Source organism: Mastigoproctus giganteus, chromosome 2 (genome assembly GCF_048544385.1).
Source record: "Mastigoproctus giganteus isolate SK-2022 chromosome 2, ASM4854438v1, whole genome shotgun sequence".
In the NCBI taxonomy this organism is placed as follows: domain Eukaryota; kingdom Metazoa; phylum Arthropoda; class Arachnida; order Uropygi; family Thelyphonidae; genus Mastigoproctus; species Mastigoproctus giganteus.
In genome coordinates, this window is record NC_143576.1 from 51,127,599 (window position 1) to 51,142,744 (window position 15,146).

General features: G+C 36.8%; 1 protein-coding gene across 1 annotated transcript in view; it reads left to right on the plus strand.

Annotated features, from left to right (window-relative positions):
- Window positions 1-15,146, plus strand: part of mute (gon-4 like protein muscle wasted) — a 1,102,179-nt gene that overhangs the window by 821,463 nt on the left and 265,570 nt on the right. The window contains exon 21 of the mRNA XM_090389940.1: window positions 2,457-2,638. Within this exon, the coding sequence (XP_090246066.1) occupies window positions 2,457-2,638 (182 nt within the window). The remainder of the gene's footprint in view (window positions 1-2,456; window positions 2,639-15,146) is intronic.

Here is a 15,146-nt window from a genome sequence, read left to right on the forward strand (position 1 = left end):
CAAATATAAAATATCTTTTCTTATTTATTGTACTGTTAGGTTTTCACTATCTATGATTATACGAATATACCACAGTAATATTCGTACAGTAATCCATAATCTCTTAATGACGTTGAGTGCAGAATTGTTGAGGAATTATTAATAAACTATTAAGTTTGCTAGTAATTTTCTCCAGGTTAACCCTGCAAACTGAAATGCTAGATCTGTTATATATATGTGTGTGTGTGTGTGTGTGTGCGTGCGTGCGTGCGTGCGTGCGTGCGTGTGCGTGTGTGCGCGCGCGCGCATGTTAAGATATGATATGAATGAGGCGCCATTTCTGCTGTAGTATATAAAATTAGTTAAAACAGTCAAAAATGGTTTCATAGAGATAATTTTATATTTGTAAAATCTACTTAATCTAATAGTTATTCGCATTGTTATCAACATGTTTGTTTATTTTCCATTTCTCATGTAAAAGTCACACATAATTATCATTATTAATGATTATAATCATTAATTATTTTTGCATGGTGATCAGCTGCACAACAGCATAAAGGAAACATGCAAAGCAATAACCATTCTGCACACTGAGAAACAAAATTAGAGGGAACTGTGATTTTGTTATCTGGCCAATTTCCTGCAACCACAGAAAATTCTCTGTACAATTGTGATGTATTTGAATTAAAGTTAGAACTCTTTAAATGGTTAGATAAATTCAAAAAGTATAATGATATTGTTAAGAAAGTTGAATGGTGAAACTGTTACACGCCTGGGTTTTGATGGGAAAATTGCTAACACAGTTGATAAAAAATTATGATCCATTAACATTTTAATGCTGATAGTCTCTCTCTCTCTCTCTCTCTCTCTCTCTCTCTCTCTCTCTCTCTCTCTCTCTCTCTCTCTCTCTCTCTCTCAAGAAACTAGCCATGTTCCAGGAATGCTCAAGTGTATATTGTAATATGATAGAATAGATTATGATATAAACATTTAAACATTTATGGTTCATATCATGTCAGATGCATAAATAAAGTGAAAAGATTCTGATCACTTAGACTAAGACAGAGATGAAATTATTTTATTCTCAGTGCAAGCCAAGTCTTTGTTTTGGTCATTGCTTTTGCACTTTAACTCAAGAAAAATAGTAGTGATTATATTTTTTACACCATACATAATCTTTAAAATTTTTGTTGTACATGACAAAGAATTTGTCACACAATTGGAAATAACTTTATCTTTAATTTAAATTTAAAATCTGGGCATCACCAATTTTAATTTAATAGTGTTGATGTGCAGATTTCAGTATTATACTTCCAGAAGTTAAAAAAACTTGTCTGCCACACCATAGTTTGATATGATAGTTTCTTTTGACAATGAAGTAAAAATGATACCCTGGGCATAAATTGCAAGTTATTATGTGTGGCCATTTCTTCACAGTATGCATGATTACTTCAAGCGAAGAATAAATTTGGAAGAGCTGCGATCCTTCCTTTCAGGTAAAAACATATCCCAGCAACTCGTGCTAAAATGCAGCATGTACAGTTTAGATTTTCCTGTGGTGTTTCTAATCTTGAAAAACATTAACAAACTTTCACTACAACAGATTACGTACACAGGCTCTTTCAGTGCCGTCTGTGCCCTTCAATTTGCACACAATTTCAATCCTCTCTGTTCAGAAAAATATGACCTATATTTTACTTCAAAAACTGTAATCAGCTTCTGCTATGTGGTGATGTAGGAATACCAGGAAATTGAAGAACCAATTGTAATGTCAAGAATACATTTGATCTGATCTCACCTCTCTTTAAAATTCTAGATGCTGTCTGTAATTCCTTTGACAAACTGATAACAGTGGTCATTACTCTGCAGTAATGAATTACTCTGAATTCTAACAAATTGATTCAAAATAAATAATTCAAACAAAGGGTATTTAGTTTAAGATCAAATAGAAAATAACAATTCAGTCTTGCCTGAATTCATTTTGGATATACGTATCTTACTTGCATCTCTCACCTCCCAAAAAATACCACTCCACAATGCCAAAACTGTCAAGCCAAACCCAACTCACTATTCATCATTACAACATTTACACCGGACACCACAGAAGATGTTTTTACTTATTTAACAGTCCTTTTGTTTTTAAGGACCAAATATATTTTTTAACCTGATATGGATATATTATGGACATAGTACCTAGTCAACCCACAAGAAAACATCAACAACAAATTGTACGTTAAATTTATCGATTGCTTTGATTATAACAGATTTTTTCTACATGGGTTAGTATATAAAATTTGTCATTCACAATATTTTTTTCATTTTACTTCTGTAATACAGTGTAATTGTTATAATCTAATTAAAATTCCCCAAAGTGAATGTTATATAACCATTATGACAATTATTATTTTCTTTCCATGGTTCTGTTATTAGATTATCTTTATGCAAATTAATAAAACAGTATTTTTCTTTATTTCTAGGTCCACTTTAGTCCAAATCCACAGCACATACAAAGAATTCTAAAAACTTTCAGCCAGTTGCAGCATCAACTAGACCTTACCTCAACTGGAATTCTTTCTGCTCTACAACCTTTACTACGGAGTCAGACCCATTTGTTAGAAGAATTTTTACAGTTATTGCCTGATGAACCACCTCCAGAAAGGTACATTTTTTTTTAGCATGTAATGGTATCTCAAAAGGAATAAAAAATGAAGTGAAAATGCAGAAACATAGTTATAATAGCTACAGATATTAAGAACAGCGTGCTGTTGAATGACATAAAAATAAAAAGTAAACTTATTTTCTATGTTTTATTTGTTAGAGAACAGTGATCCACTCACATAGATAAATCCTTTTTCAAGTGAGTTCCTGGTCAGATATGAAGTTTTCTGAGCAATGCAGACAGGCTGCCAGGGCAGGTCATGGGGTTTTGTCAATGATATATAGGAATTTTGCTAGCAGGGAAAAGGAGGTGATTATCCCTCTGTATAAGGCAATGGTCAGGCCACGCCTTGAGTACTGTGTACAGGTCTGGAGGCCTCATTTTAGGAAGGATGTAGATTTACTTGAGCATGTACAGAGAAGGGCAACAAGATTGGTGAGGGGAATGAAGGGATCCTCTTACCAAGATAGGCTTAAGTTCTGCAAATTGCAGTGGCTGGAGACTAGGCACCTGCGCGGTGATCTGATTGAGGTATATAAGGCCTTGAATGGGTTGAGCACGCTGAATTCTGATGGGATCCTTCCACTTGTTCAGATTACGAACCTAAGGGGGCATAAATTCAAATTAAGAAAAGACAGATGTAGAATAGATGTTCAGAAATTTGCCCTTAGCCAGCGGGTGGTTAATTGCTGGAACAAACTTCCACCTGTCGTTGTGGAAGTTGATAGGTTGAATAAATTTAAGGAGGAACTGGACAGGCATTTGGAGGGAATGGTGTGTTTTTTTTTTTTTTGGCTGATGCTGCATAAGCTCATACACTTGCTTTCTTGCATCACATGCCACTACTACTACTTCTTGCCTGAGCCTGTGGTGGCAAGTTTCCAAACATTCTTGGGCTATGGGTAGTGTTTCTGTAATTTTTTTTTACACAAAGCTTGTGCAGTAAAAATCCATACTTTTTTACTTTTTTGTCATGAAAACAAGGTAAAAAAAAACTACGAAAAGTTAAGAAAGTTGAAATTTCCCAACCTCATGTTGTTTGGCATTACAATAATGCAAAATGGGATGACCTGCAAGATTTCTTTTCCTTGGTCAGATTACTGTTTTAAAACTTCTGATGTCAATATTTGCTCAGATCCTGTCAGCAAAATTATCCTTCTAGGAATGAAATCCTTTATTTCACATTCCTCTTAAAATCTTGTCCTTTATCTAAACCTTGGTTTTCCAATAAATGTGCCAAGGCTATTCAAGAGAAGAATGTTCCATATCGTAATTGGCTAGTTTCCAGTTCTTCAGTTTCATTTTCTACCTACGCCGGAGCTCGCAACAATTGTAAAGCAGTTATTAATCAATCCAGACTAGATTTTGAACGCCAAGTAGCAGAAATCGTGCTTCTTACCATAATGGTAGCCGAGCATTCTGGTCTCTTGCCAAAGCTATTGGCTACAACTTTTGCCAACCTCTGTCAAAACAAGATGGTTCTATTGTCACTTCTGCCAAGGATAAAGCTGACCTGCTAGCATCCCATTTTTCTTCCAACTCATGTAGAAATGATCTTGGTATATCACTCCCCAGCATGCTCCATTCAGTGCTTCCTGTGGTCTTCCATCAAAAGGATGTCAGCAGGATTTTTACGACTATAGATGCTAAGAAATCTCCAGGTTCTGATGGTATTTCTCCACTTGTTCTCAAAATCTGTGCTCCTGTACTTACTCCTGTTCTTTGCTGAATTTTTTAACTTTCTTATTCCAAAGGTGTTTTCTGCTTGGAAATTTGTTCATGTCCAGCCAGTTCCTAAAAAGGTGACAAATCCCTCCCATCCAATCATCGTCCCATTGCAATTTTTTTTTTTTTTTTTTTTCTATGTAAACCCCAAACATGAGAGGTATTAGAACCTATAGTACTTAGTACCGTGCTTGGGGTGGAGGTTGAGAAGATGAAAGAGGATATTTGTTAACATTTGACTTGAACTTCTGTACACTGTAATTTTCAGGAAATACATATGAAGGAAGGTTGTTCCAGAAAACTGCAGTTGAATGAATAAACGAGGAAGATGAAAAGTTGGTTCTGTGAGTTTGAAGTTGGTCAGTAAATTGATGTTGGCTGGTGGCAGCACGTGTTCAGACTGTTTTGAAAGAGAGAGCGGGAATTATAGAAGCCAATTCAGAAGAACAGTTCCCATGGAAGTATTTGTACAAGAGGCATGCAACAGAAACAGTACGTCTATGAGACAGCGAGTGAAGAGACTCTGTTAGAGATGAATCATTAATTAACCTAACTGCCCTCTTCTGGATGGACTCAAGAAGCCTGAGAGAGGTTTTGGAGGCACCACCCCAGATGTGGGAACAATATTCCATGGCAGTGTGGATTTGCGATTTATACAGAGTGAGCAGCTGTTTGGAAGAAAAGTAACGCCGAGAGCGAAAGAGAAAACAAAGTTTTTTAGATGCAGAGGAAGCAATATTTGTAATGTGCTTGTGCCAAGAGAAATTAGAAGTCAGGGTAATTCCCAAAAGAGATGTATCAGTTTGCATAGAAATCGGAGTGTCACCAAAAATAAGCATAGGAGCAGAAGAATCCTTTTTTTGTGAGATATAAGACAAGACTGAGTTTTAGAAGGTTTGAAATCAACTAAGTTGTCTTTGCCCCACTAGAGAATTACATGAAGGTCAGAATTTAAGGAATTGGGAGACACCAGCATTAGTGGAGAAGTTAAAGACAGAGAGCCATCTACCATCACCCTCAGTGAGCGATCAGAGAGAAAACTGGATAACCAATTACTAAAAAAACAGTTCGTAAACCATAAGATGGAAGCTTGTTCAGAAAAACCTTTATGCCAAACACGATCGAATGCCTTTGAGATATCAAGAGCAACTACTTGTGTTTCACCAAACTTTTCCATTGAATTAGTCCATAAGCCAGGACATCACCAGTGGATCGACACTAACAGAATCCATACTGACAATCGTTGATCAGATGGAAGGTTTCTAGGTAGTTTAAGAGTTAGTGGTTAATTGATTTCTCCATTACTTTAGAAAGAGTCAAAGTAATTGCAATGGGACGATAATTGGATGGAAGGGATATGTCACCCTTTTTAGGAACTGGCTGAATATGAGCAAATTTCCAAGCAGAAGGAAAAACACCTTTGGAATAAGAAAGTGAAAAAAGGCGGCAAAGAATAGGAGTAAGTTCAGGAGCACAGGTTTTGAGAATAAGTGGAGAAATACCATCGCGACCTGGAGCTTTCTTAGCATCAAGATTCGTCATCCTTTTGACGGAAGACCACAGAATGGAAGCGTGTTGGGAATGGTGGGAGGTGTTTTACCAAGATCATTAATATATGATTTGGAAGAAAAATGGGATGCTAGCAGGTCAGCTTTATCCTTGGCCGAAGTGACAACAGAACCATCTGGTTTGGACAGAGGTGGGAGCAGAGATGGGCAGAAGTTGCGGCCAATAGCTTTGGCAAGAGACCAGAATGCTCGGCTACCATTAGGGCAAGAAGCAAGAAATTACTTTTATTCTTTCTAAAGTAATGGAGAAATCAATTAACTGCCAACTCTTAAACTATATAGAAAACTTCCATCTGATCAACTACCACCAGTACGGATTCCATCAGTGTCGATCCACTGGTGATATTCTGGCTTATGTTACCCAATTAAGGACCAATTCAATGGAAACGTTTGGTGAAACACAAGCAGGTGCTCTTGGTATATCAAAGGCTTCCGATCATGCTTCCATCTTATGGTTTGCCAACTGTTTTTTGTAATTGGTTATCCAATTTTCTCTCTGACCACTCACTGAGGGTGATGGTAGATGACTCTTTTCTTCTAACTTCTCCATTAATGCTGGGCACTGATCTTCTGAATTGGCTTCTATAATTCCCGCTCTCTCTCTTTCAAAATAGTCCAAACGTGCCAGCATCAGCCAAAATCCATTTTCTGTCCAACTTCAAACTCACAGAACCAACTTTTCATCTTCCTTGTTTATTCATTCAACTGCCATTTTCTGGAACAACCTTCCTTCATACGTATTTCCTGAAAATTAATCTACAGAAGTTCAAGTCTAATGTCAACAAATATTTTCTTTCATCTTCTCAGCCTCTGGACCATGCATGGTACTAAGTACCTCTCGTGTTTGTGGTTCTCAGAAAAAAAAAAAATATATATATATATATATATATATATATATATACAGTAAACCCCCGCTATTCGCGGTATCTGTATTCGCGGTTTCGCGTATTCGCGATCGCTGATTTAATATAAAATGAAACCTAAAAAAAATGTGAATTTTAAAGCGCCATGAATATTTTCCGCCATAAAAAAACATGAGCGTGGCTAAAATTATCTTTACCGGTCAAAACAGCGCTCAGTGGGTGGGGGGAGATAGTTGACAAAATCGCGAGCGTGGATGTTTCTCGCTAATCCTTGTTCGGTATGTGTTATGCGCTTGCCATGCAAGGTTTCGTCGTTTGCTTTTAATTTATATGCTTATAAATTGATCTTATTATCATTTTTTTTTATCTTTGCTATTTTTTTCCCTTGATGCGCAATATTTTTTCAGTAAAAGGTAAACTGCAGCCGTTATCAATTTATAAATTGATATGCTTACAAAAATGACAAATCTACCGTTTTGCAGTGTAAAACAGACCTTTTCGAGTTTTTTAACGGAAGGAAAGTGACTTTATTGTGGACAAGTTCTTTCTAACCCCTACAAAAATATGGCTACGAATAACAAGAGAAATGTGAAAATAGCAAAGAATGTGATGACATTAGCGAATAAAATTGAGTTATTAGATAAAATTTCTAATGGTGAAAGTGTCTCTCTTCAGTGGCAAAACATTATAAAATCAATGAGTCAACGGTACGATCAATCCAAAAATCGGAAGAAAAAATCTGCCGTAGTGTCTGTGAAAAAGCGCTAATTGCTTCAAAAATTTGCTCTGTAACTCGTGATGTTAAATTAGAAAAAAAAAATGGAAAAAGCTTTAAATCTGTGGATAGAAGACCGAACTCAAAATAAAATTCTTTTAAGTTCACTCATCATTCGTGAAAAGGCAAAACTCCTTTATCAACACTTTAGCGAAACTGGTGATAGCACTGGTGGGATAAGTTTTTTTGCTAGCAAAGGCGCTGGTTTGAAATTTCTAATAAATATTACATTTAATATTAAATTGTTTCTTATTTTCATTTCAATGCCATATGCTTGCATTTCACTATGTACTGTCTATGTACATAGTCATATTATGAAGGTACATATAATACATATAGACAAAATTTTAGACTAGTTTTTCTTATATATTTCATACTTTGGAACGGAACCCCTTTATTACTATGGGAGCAATAACTCAGTATTCGCGTTTTCGGTATTCGCGACATTTCTCAGGAACGTAACCCCCGCGAATAGCAAGGGTTTACTGTATTTATAAAAACCCCTGTTGTCTTTCACTTATCAATCCACATATTTCCTATTAGATATATTTTCCTAAAATTTTATATTGGGCTATTTTAGAATGATTTGTTTAGTGATTCCAAATTACATTAAAATCTGACATTTCTTTGCCCGCCCACTTCCACTGGCTGGATTTTTGTGAAAGGTTTCATTTTACTCTTTTAGGATGATTTGTAGAGCCATCCAAAATTTCATTCAAATTGAACCAATAGAATTTCTCCAGCCATGTTGAAATAACCTGACTCCCCACCTTGACATAGTCAGAGGTCCTATTAGTGATGCTGCTGCTTCCCTACCCAAATTAGGATCACTGGGATCCAAAACCCACTGTCCACATTCTATAATGAAAGCCTAGGTTCCAGGCTATCATAAATATTTGAATGTTTGCCATGCACTACAGCATATGAAAACACGGAAAGGGCAGGAGATCTTGGTGTCAGAGGGCCCCAGCTTCAACACACCACTCCAGAATCAATCATCTAGTGAATTTACATGTATGTCTTAACCCCATTCAAATCCCTGTCTGTGTGGTGGTCAGAGAAACAGAATTTCAGCTGGTGCAGGTAGGGTTACCTGTTAGCCCTGATGCCACACACCTAAGAACATTTTCTGCTTACTGGATAGTGGGTGTCCCTTTGTGCTCCACTTTGGGCAGATAGCCCAGACATTAAACCAAATTAAATCTTTTGTGAATCCTGATAATATATGTCCTTCCTCTGGGATCACAAAAAGAACCCTACCAAAGAAAATCTTACTGATTCTTGAGGAAATAGCATTTAGTCAATTTGCTGTTTTCTCATCAGTAGAGACTTAAAACCGAAGACATTGGTTCAACGACTACAGTATCTAATAGTAAATCGTACAAGTAAAAAGCTCAAAGTAAAAATGTCCACTTCTCCACACAGAAGGGTTTGCAAGTTTCATGAAATCTGTAATATGCCTTTGCTCGTTCTATTGATATGCTTGTTGAGGCAGGCAGGTTGTTTTTTTTTTTTATTATTATTAATGATGATGAAGATAAAATAGGTTTAATGGCTAAGTTTTCAGATCTTACAAAGTTTTAGGATAATTAATCACAGTAAAAAAAGGCTATCCTACTGCAACAAGTTCTAGTCATATTAGGGAGATTATCAATAGCAGAGGCATATGATGCAAGAAAGCAAGCTTGTACAGCATCAGCAAAAAAAAAAAAAAAAAACCTTCCCATTTCACTTATCCATTCGGTCCAAATGTTTGTCTAGTTCTGTCTTGAATTTATTTAAGCTGTCAACTTTGTTCCAGCAATCAGCCACCCACTGGCTAAAGGCAAACTTCGACACATCTATTCTACAACTGTCTTTCCTCCATTTGAATTCATGTCCCATCAGGCGATAGATCAGAGCAAGAGGAAGAATCCCATCAGCATTGAGCACGCTCAAACCATTCAAGGCCTTATACATCTCAATCAGATCACCTCGGACATGCCTAGTCTCCAGACAATGTAATTTGCAAAGCTTAAGCCTTTCTTCTTAAGAGCAACCCTTTGTTTAATTCACTAATCTTGTTGCCCTTCTCTGTACTCGTTACAGCAGGTGTACATCCTTTCTAAAATGAGGGCTCCACACCTGTATATAGTGCTCAAGGTGTTGCCTGAACATTGCCTTATACAGCTGGATAATCATCTCCTTTTCCCCACTAGAAAAATTCCTGTATATCATTGACACAACACCATGAGCTACTCTTGTAGCTTGTCTGCACTGATCAGAAAACTTCATATCTAATTGCACAATTACCCCCAGATCTTTTTCATTCTCTGCCTCCCTCAGTGTAGTACCACACAGTGATACGTTACTCTGGAGTTACTGCTATCCATATACAGTACTTTACATTTGTCAAGGTTAAACTTTGGTTGCCACCTCTCAGCCCATCTTCTCAACTTTTCTAGATCCTGTTGCACTAACTTAGTGTCATTAACACAACCTTGCCAACCTTCATGTCATCTGCAAACTTAGAAATTAAGCCTGATATATCATCAATATCATTAATAAATGCAAAAAAAAACAATGGAACCCAACACTGAACCAGGGTATACTTCACTAATAACATTACTACACGAAGAGTAATTATCCATTGATTACCACTCTGTCTTCTCTGTCTTCTCCCATTCAGCTATCCCTTTATCCAAAACAGCAATTTGTCTCCAATGCCTGCTTCAATTTGTGCAGCAGTATCAAAAGCCTACCTGAGGTCCAAGTATATGATATCAAAATCATTCGTAGTATCCAGTTCCTTTGTGACCACATCACAGAATCAAATTGGTCAGACAAGACTTTCCATTAACAAAACCATACTGTGTCTGAATTATTGCTGCAGTCTTGTCTAGATGATCCTGCAATGCATCTTCAACCAGTGACTCCATTATTTTACCCAGAACAGAAGTTAAACTAACAGGTCTGTAATTACTTGTTTCACCCATTGATCCTCCTTTATGAATCAGGATCACATTTACACATCTCCAGTCCATGGGTTCTTACCCTGAGTCCAAGGTGGGTCTCATAATTAGGACTAAAGGTTTGCTTTCTTCCTTTGCTGCCTCTTTTAATATAACTGGATAGATTCCATCCACCCCCAGGTGTCTTCCTTATGTTTATCTCCAGAATTTCTCCTCCACTTTGCTCTGAGTTATTACAAAATCATTTAGCTCCCTGACATTATTTTATACATCTCTGGCATTTCCCTCCCTGAATAACTCCTTATGTAAATATAGATGCAAAATATAATCATTCAATTTGTTAGCTACCTGAGCGGGATCCACAGTTAAACCATCGATATCAAGTGGACCAATCTCATTCATCCCTTTCTTCTAGAATTTACATTTCTAAGGAAGTCTTTTCAAAACGAAATGCACAAGGCATAATCCTTATGAGTTTTGATAATTGACTATATAATATAGGTGTAAATACACCGTAATTAACCCATAAATTTGAACTATGTATGTTGCGTAAAAGGAATCGTTTTAATTGTTTCTCATATTGTGGCTGCCTTCACAGTGAGATAGTCTGCTATTGCACTACTTCAAATAAATGATGCTTCCCTAGTAGGGATGACTACTGTTATTTATTTTTCAGAGGATACCACCACCCAGACCATCGTTTCGAAGCTATTGTGAATTTAATGTTAAACCCCATTGGACCAGATCTATTAAACGAAACAAATGAATTATAAAATCCAAACCTAAATCATGAAAAATCTTAATTCAGACGATCATTTAAAAGCTATTTGTGAATTTAATGTGAAAAATAACCCATTGGACCAGATCTATTAAACCAAACAAATGAGTTATAAAATTCAAACCTATATCATGGAACTGTTTTGATGAGAGCCTAAGAGATCTACATTTTTATCAAGAAAACTGAATTTTGTAATAAACGAAAAAAAACCCAGGTGCTTTTTTTTTTTTTTTTCTCCTCCAAATAACTAAAACCAGTACTTAAGATGAACGTCATCTCCAACCAAACTGCACAGAAGAGGTGGCTCTCCCCACCTTTTCAGAAACTTATCAGACCCTAAACGCCATTTTTCCAACTGTAAAAACCTTTGCATGGAAGCAGACATTGATTATTTCAAGTTCTAAAGATATCCCCTAAAGGTCCCAAACCTTTTCCGTTTTCGAAGCTTCCACACGTGATATTTTGCCTCTATAATTAAAAATATCGTGAACATTTTGTTCTTGCCCAAGGGATGATGATTGAATTGCAAGTAAATTACCTCCTCCAGTGTGAACTGTCTTATCCTCAAAAATCTACAAATTCTCTTCCAAACTTCCTGCGCGAATTGACAGTAATAAAATAAATGGTACACTGTTTCAATTTCGGTACAAAATTGGCATAATCTGTTGCCTATCTGACTAAGTCTATATGTGATATCGTTCACTGGTATGCTTCCGTAACCAACCCTCCACGAAAAATCAATACACGATGGGTAGTTTCTGCCAATTTTTAGATTTTTAAAAAACAACTGCACATTATGGTTTACTAAATTTGGCTTTTCTGGATTTTCTGAGTTAAACAGTGTCCAGTAGAGTCGTTTTAAACCACTCTTAAAAGGATCTATATCTTTCTCCCCCTAACTGCGTGCACATATCCCGAATTTTTTTGTAATATATAGGAATTGTCTCTGATTTTGGCCCTAGATAATTGCCGCCTTTAATTAAGGCTGTATTAAATCCCATAAAATATTTTATCAGTACTGCTACTAAATGGTTAGATTGCACCATATTAGCCACGTCCAGCAGTCTCTTACAGCTACACCTCAAATTAATTTTTGGAATACTTATTCCCCCTTCTTCTCATGGTAAAAATTAAAATTTAGGCGCTATCTCTTGTCATTTTCCTCCCCGTAGAAACTGAAATGTTGGAATGTAAAATCGTCTCATTGTCCTAGCTGTGATTCCTGTTATAAACACTGTGTACAAGATTTTAGGAAGAATTATGGTTCTAACAATAATGAATATGTTCTCAAAAGAAAATTGTCCCACTTCCCACTCTTTTAAACTTTCCCGTATTTTATTCGTGATCCCTCCCAGAGGTAGCATGGGACTCTCTCTAAACGGAGGTCCCAATATTTGAATTGATTTATCCGACTCCACTTCTTGTTGTGGTAAAGGCCGATGTACCCATTCCACCAACAATTTGATCCTAGTTTTATCTTCGTTTGTTTAACCCCGACTTCTTACCAAAAGAAGTAATGAATGACATAAATTCTTCCACCGCATAACTCGTAGTGAGAGTGGCGGTAACATCATCCGCATACACTATACATTTACACTGCCATGCTGGCTTTGGCAAAGGTATCCTCTGAATGGCCTCAGGTCTGTATATCTCTTCTTCCCAGTAGTGGTTCTAGTGCTAACGTAAATAACAAAGGACTAAGCAGACATCCTTGTTTTACTCCCCTATCAATTTTAATGTTTTTCGAAATTTCTCCATTTATCAAAAGTCATGTGCTACTACGTGTATATATATATTTCTCAGGACTGTAAACAACTGATATCCTATATTCGTATCTTTAATTATAGAAAAAAGGTAGTGGTCGTCGATTCTATCAAAAGCCTTTCCTAGGTCGATTGCTACTAATGCTAAATTGTAACTCTTTCGTTTCCGATATTCTAATATATCTTTTAATAGCCAAAGGTTATATTCTATCTGCCTCCCCAGTATACCATAGCACTGTGTGCTTCTTACTACCTGGGTTACATTGCATTTTACCTTAGCTGTCAAAATCTTTGCAAATATTTTGTAGTCGCAATTAGCCAACATTATAGGTCTCCGGTTACCAATTTTCGTTAAATTCCGTCCATGCTTCAGAATGAAAGTAGTATAGGCATTTAAAAAGCCTTCGGGTACAACCCCTTACTGAAAAAATTTGTTAAAGACAGCCAGAAGAATAGGCGCTAACAAGTTCCAAAACTTCTTATAAAATTCAACCCCCAAACCATCCGGTCCCGGCACGCATTGTAATTTACATGATTTTAGAGCCACAGTTCATCTCCCATAATTATTTCCCTGTCCTGTAATGGTTTTTGCCCTGGTGTGAATTGTCCAATCATCCAAATGGAGTTGTCTCTCTCTTTGTTCTGCAAACAAGCTCTTTTTCATAGTAATTTACAAAACTATTCGTAATAGTTAGGGTTGTTGAATGTGTGTCTTTAATTTTTAGTCTTTAATTTCCTGATCCGTTTTGGCTAAATTGTTTAGCCTTAGTCTTCTTTTGTAAAACACAGCTGAAGGACTATCAGCCTCCCTAAATTTCAACTGTATTTTTCGTGCCTTTTCTTTCTCTTCTTCCAATACTATACCGTCAATAATAACTTGTACTTCTGCCGTTGCTCTTTCATCCCCCGCACTGTTGGTAAATTCTTTTTTCTTGTAAGGGATCTTTCAGTCTATTTCTGCGTTGTTCGTTTCTTTCCCTAATTTTTGAGTAATAAAATGATTTAGCACTTTCTTTAATTTTCATCCACATTTCCCACTCATTTCCAACTTGCTCTACTATCTTTTTAATAACTGTTGTAAAGTCCCAATCCTCTCTCTCCAGAACTGCTGGGTTGAGCTTCCAATAGCCTTTTCCCAGACTAACGTTTGTAAATAAATCTCCCTTCCACATTACTGCCATGTGATCTGAAACTTGTTGACCTTCCGCAAATTTCACATGCCGTATCATTGTCATCTTATCCTTCAACTGACTCGTTGCATAAGTGCGATCTATCCTAGTTCCTATATTATTGGCTATTTTGGTGGCCGCTCGTTTCTCTGGATTTTCTCCCCTCCAGACATCTACCAAGTCCCATTTAGTACAAACCTCGATTAATTCACGAACCCCCCCCCCCGTTCCATGATGCCCGGTACCCCCCAGAATTTTGTCCATAATGGGGTCAGGAACACAGTTCCAGTCCCCTGCCCTTACAACACACTGCAGCCCTCCTCATATAGTTGCCCAGTCTCTGAAACAGATTTTTCCTTTCTAAAGTGGAATTTGGACTATAGACACAGATTAGTCTAATTGTGTGCCCCCCATAACTCGAATCCACTGCTACAACCCGACTTTCTGTATCCCTACCCGGCAGTCATACAGTCCCTAAAATTGGAGGAACCACTACTATTCCCACCCCTGCGGATCGATTTGTCCCAAAACTCCAAAATCCTAATAACCGGTATCTGTTTTGAAACTGCTACTAAACTTGCGAAGCGGGTTTCTTGTAGAAACCAAATCTTCACCCCCATGTTCATCATAATTTGCCATATCATCCTTTGTTTGTTAACCGCTCTCAGACCCTGTACATTTAGCGACATAAATGTTATTCCAGACATTATGAGCAGAACTTTACTAGAACTTCTGCTAAGATATTCCTATGTTACTAGAACTTCTGCTAAGATATTCCTATGTTACTAGAACTTCTGCTAAGATATTCCTATGTTCAGCATTTAACTTTAATTTGTTATTGGTGAGCAACACCGTGAAATTTCCAACATTCTTGTTTCTAATATTGGAAATAACAAAATCTCCCCAAGCGAACTGT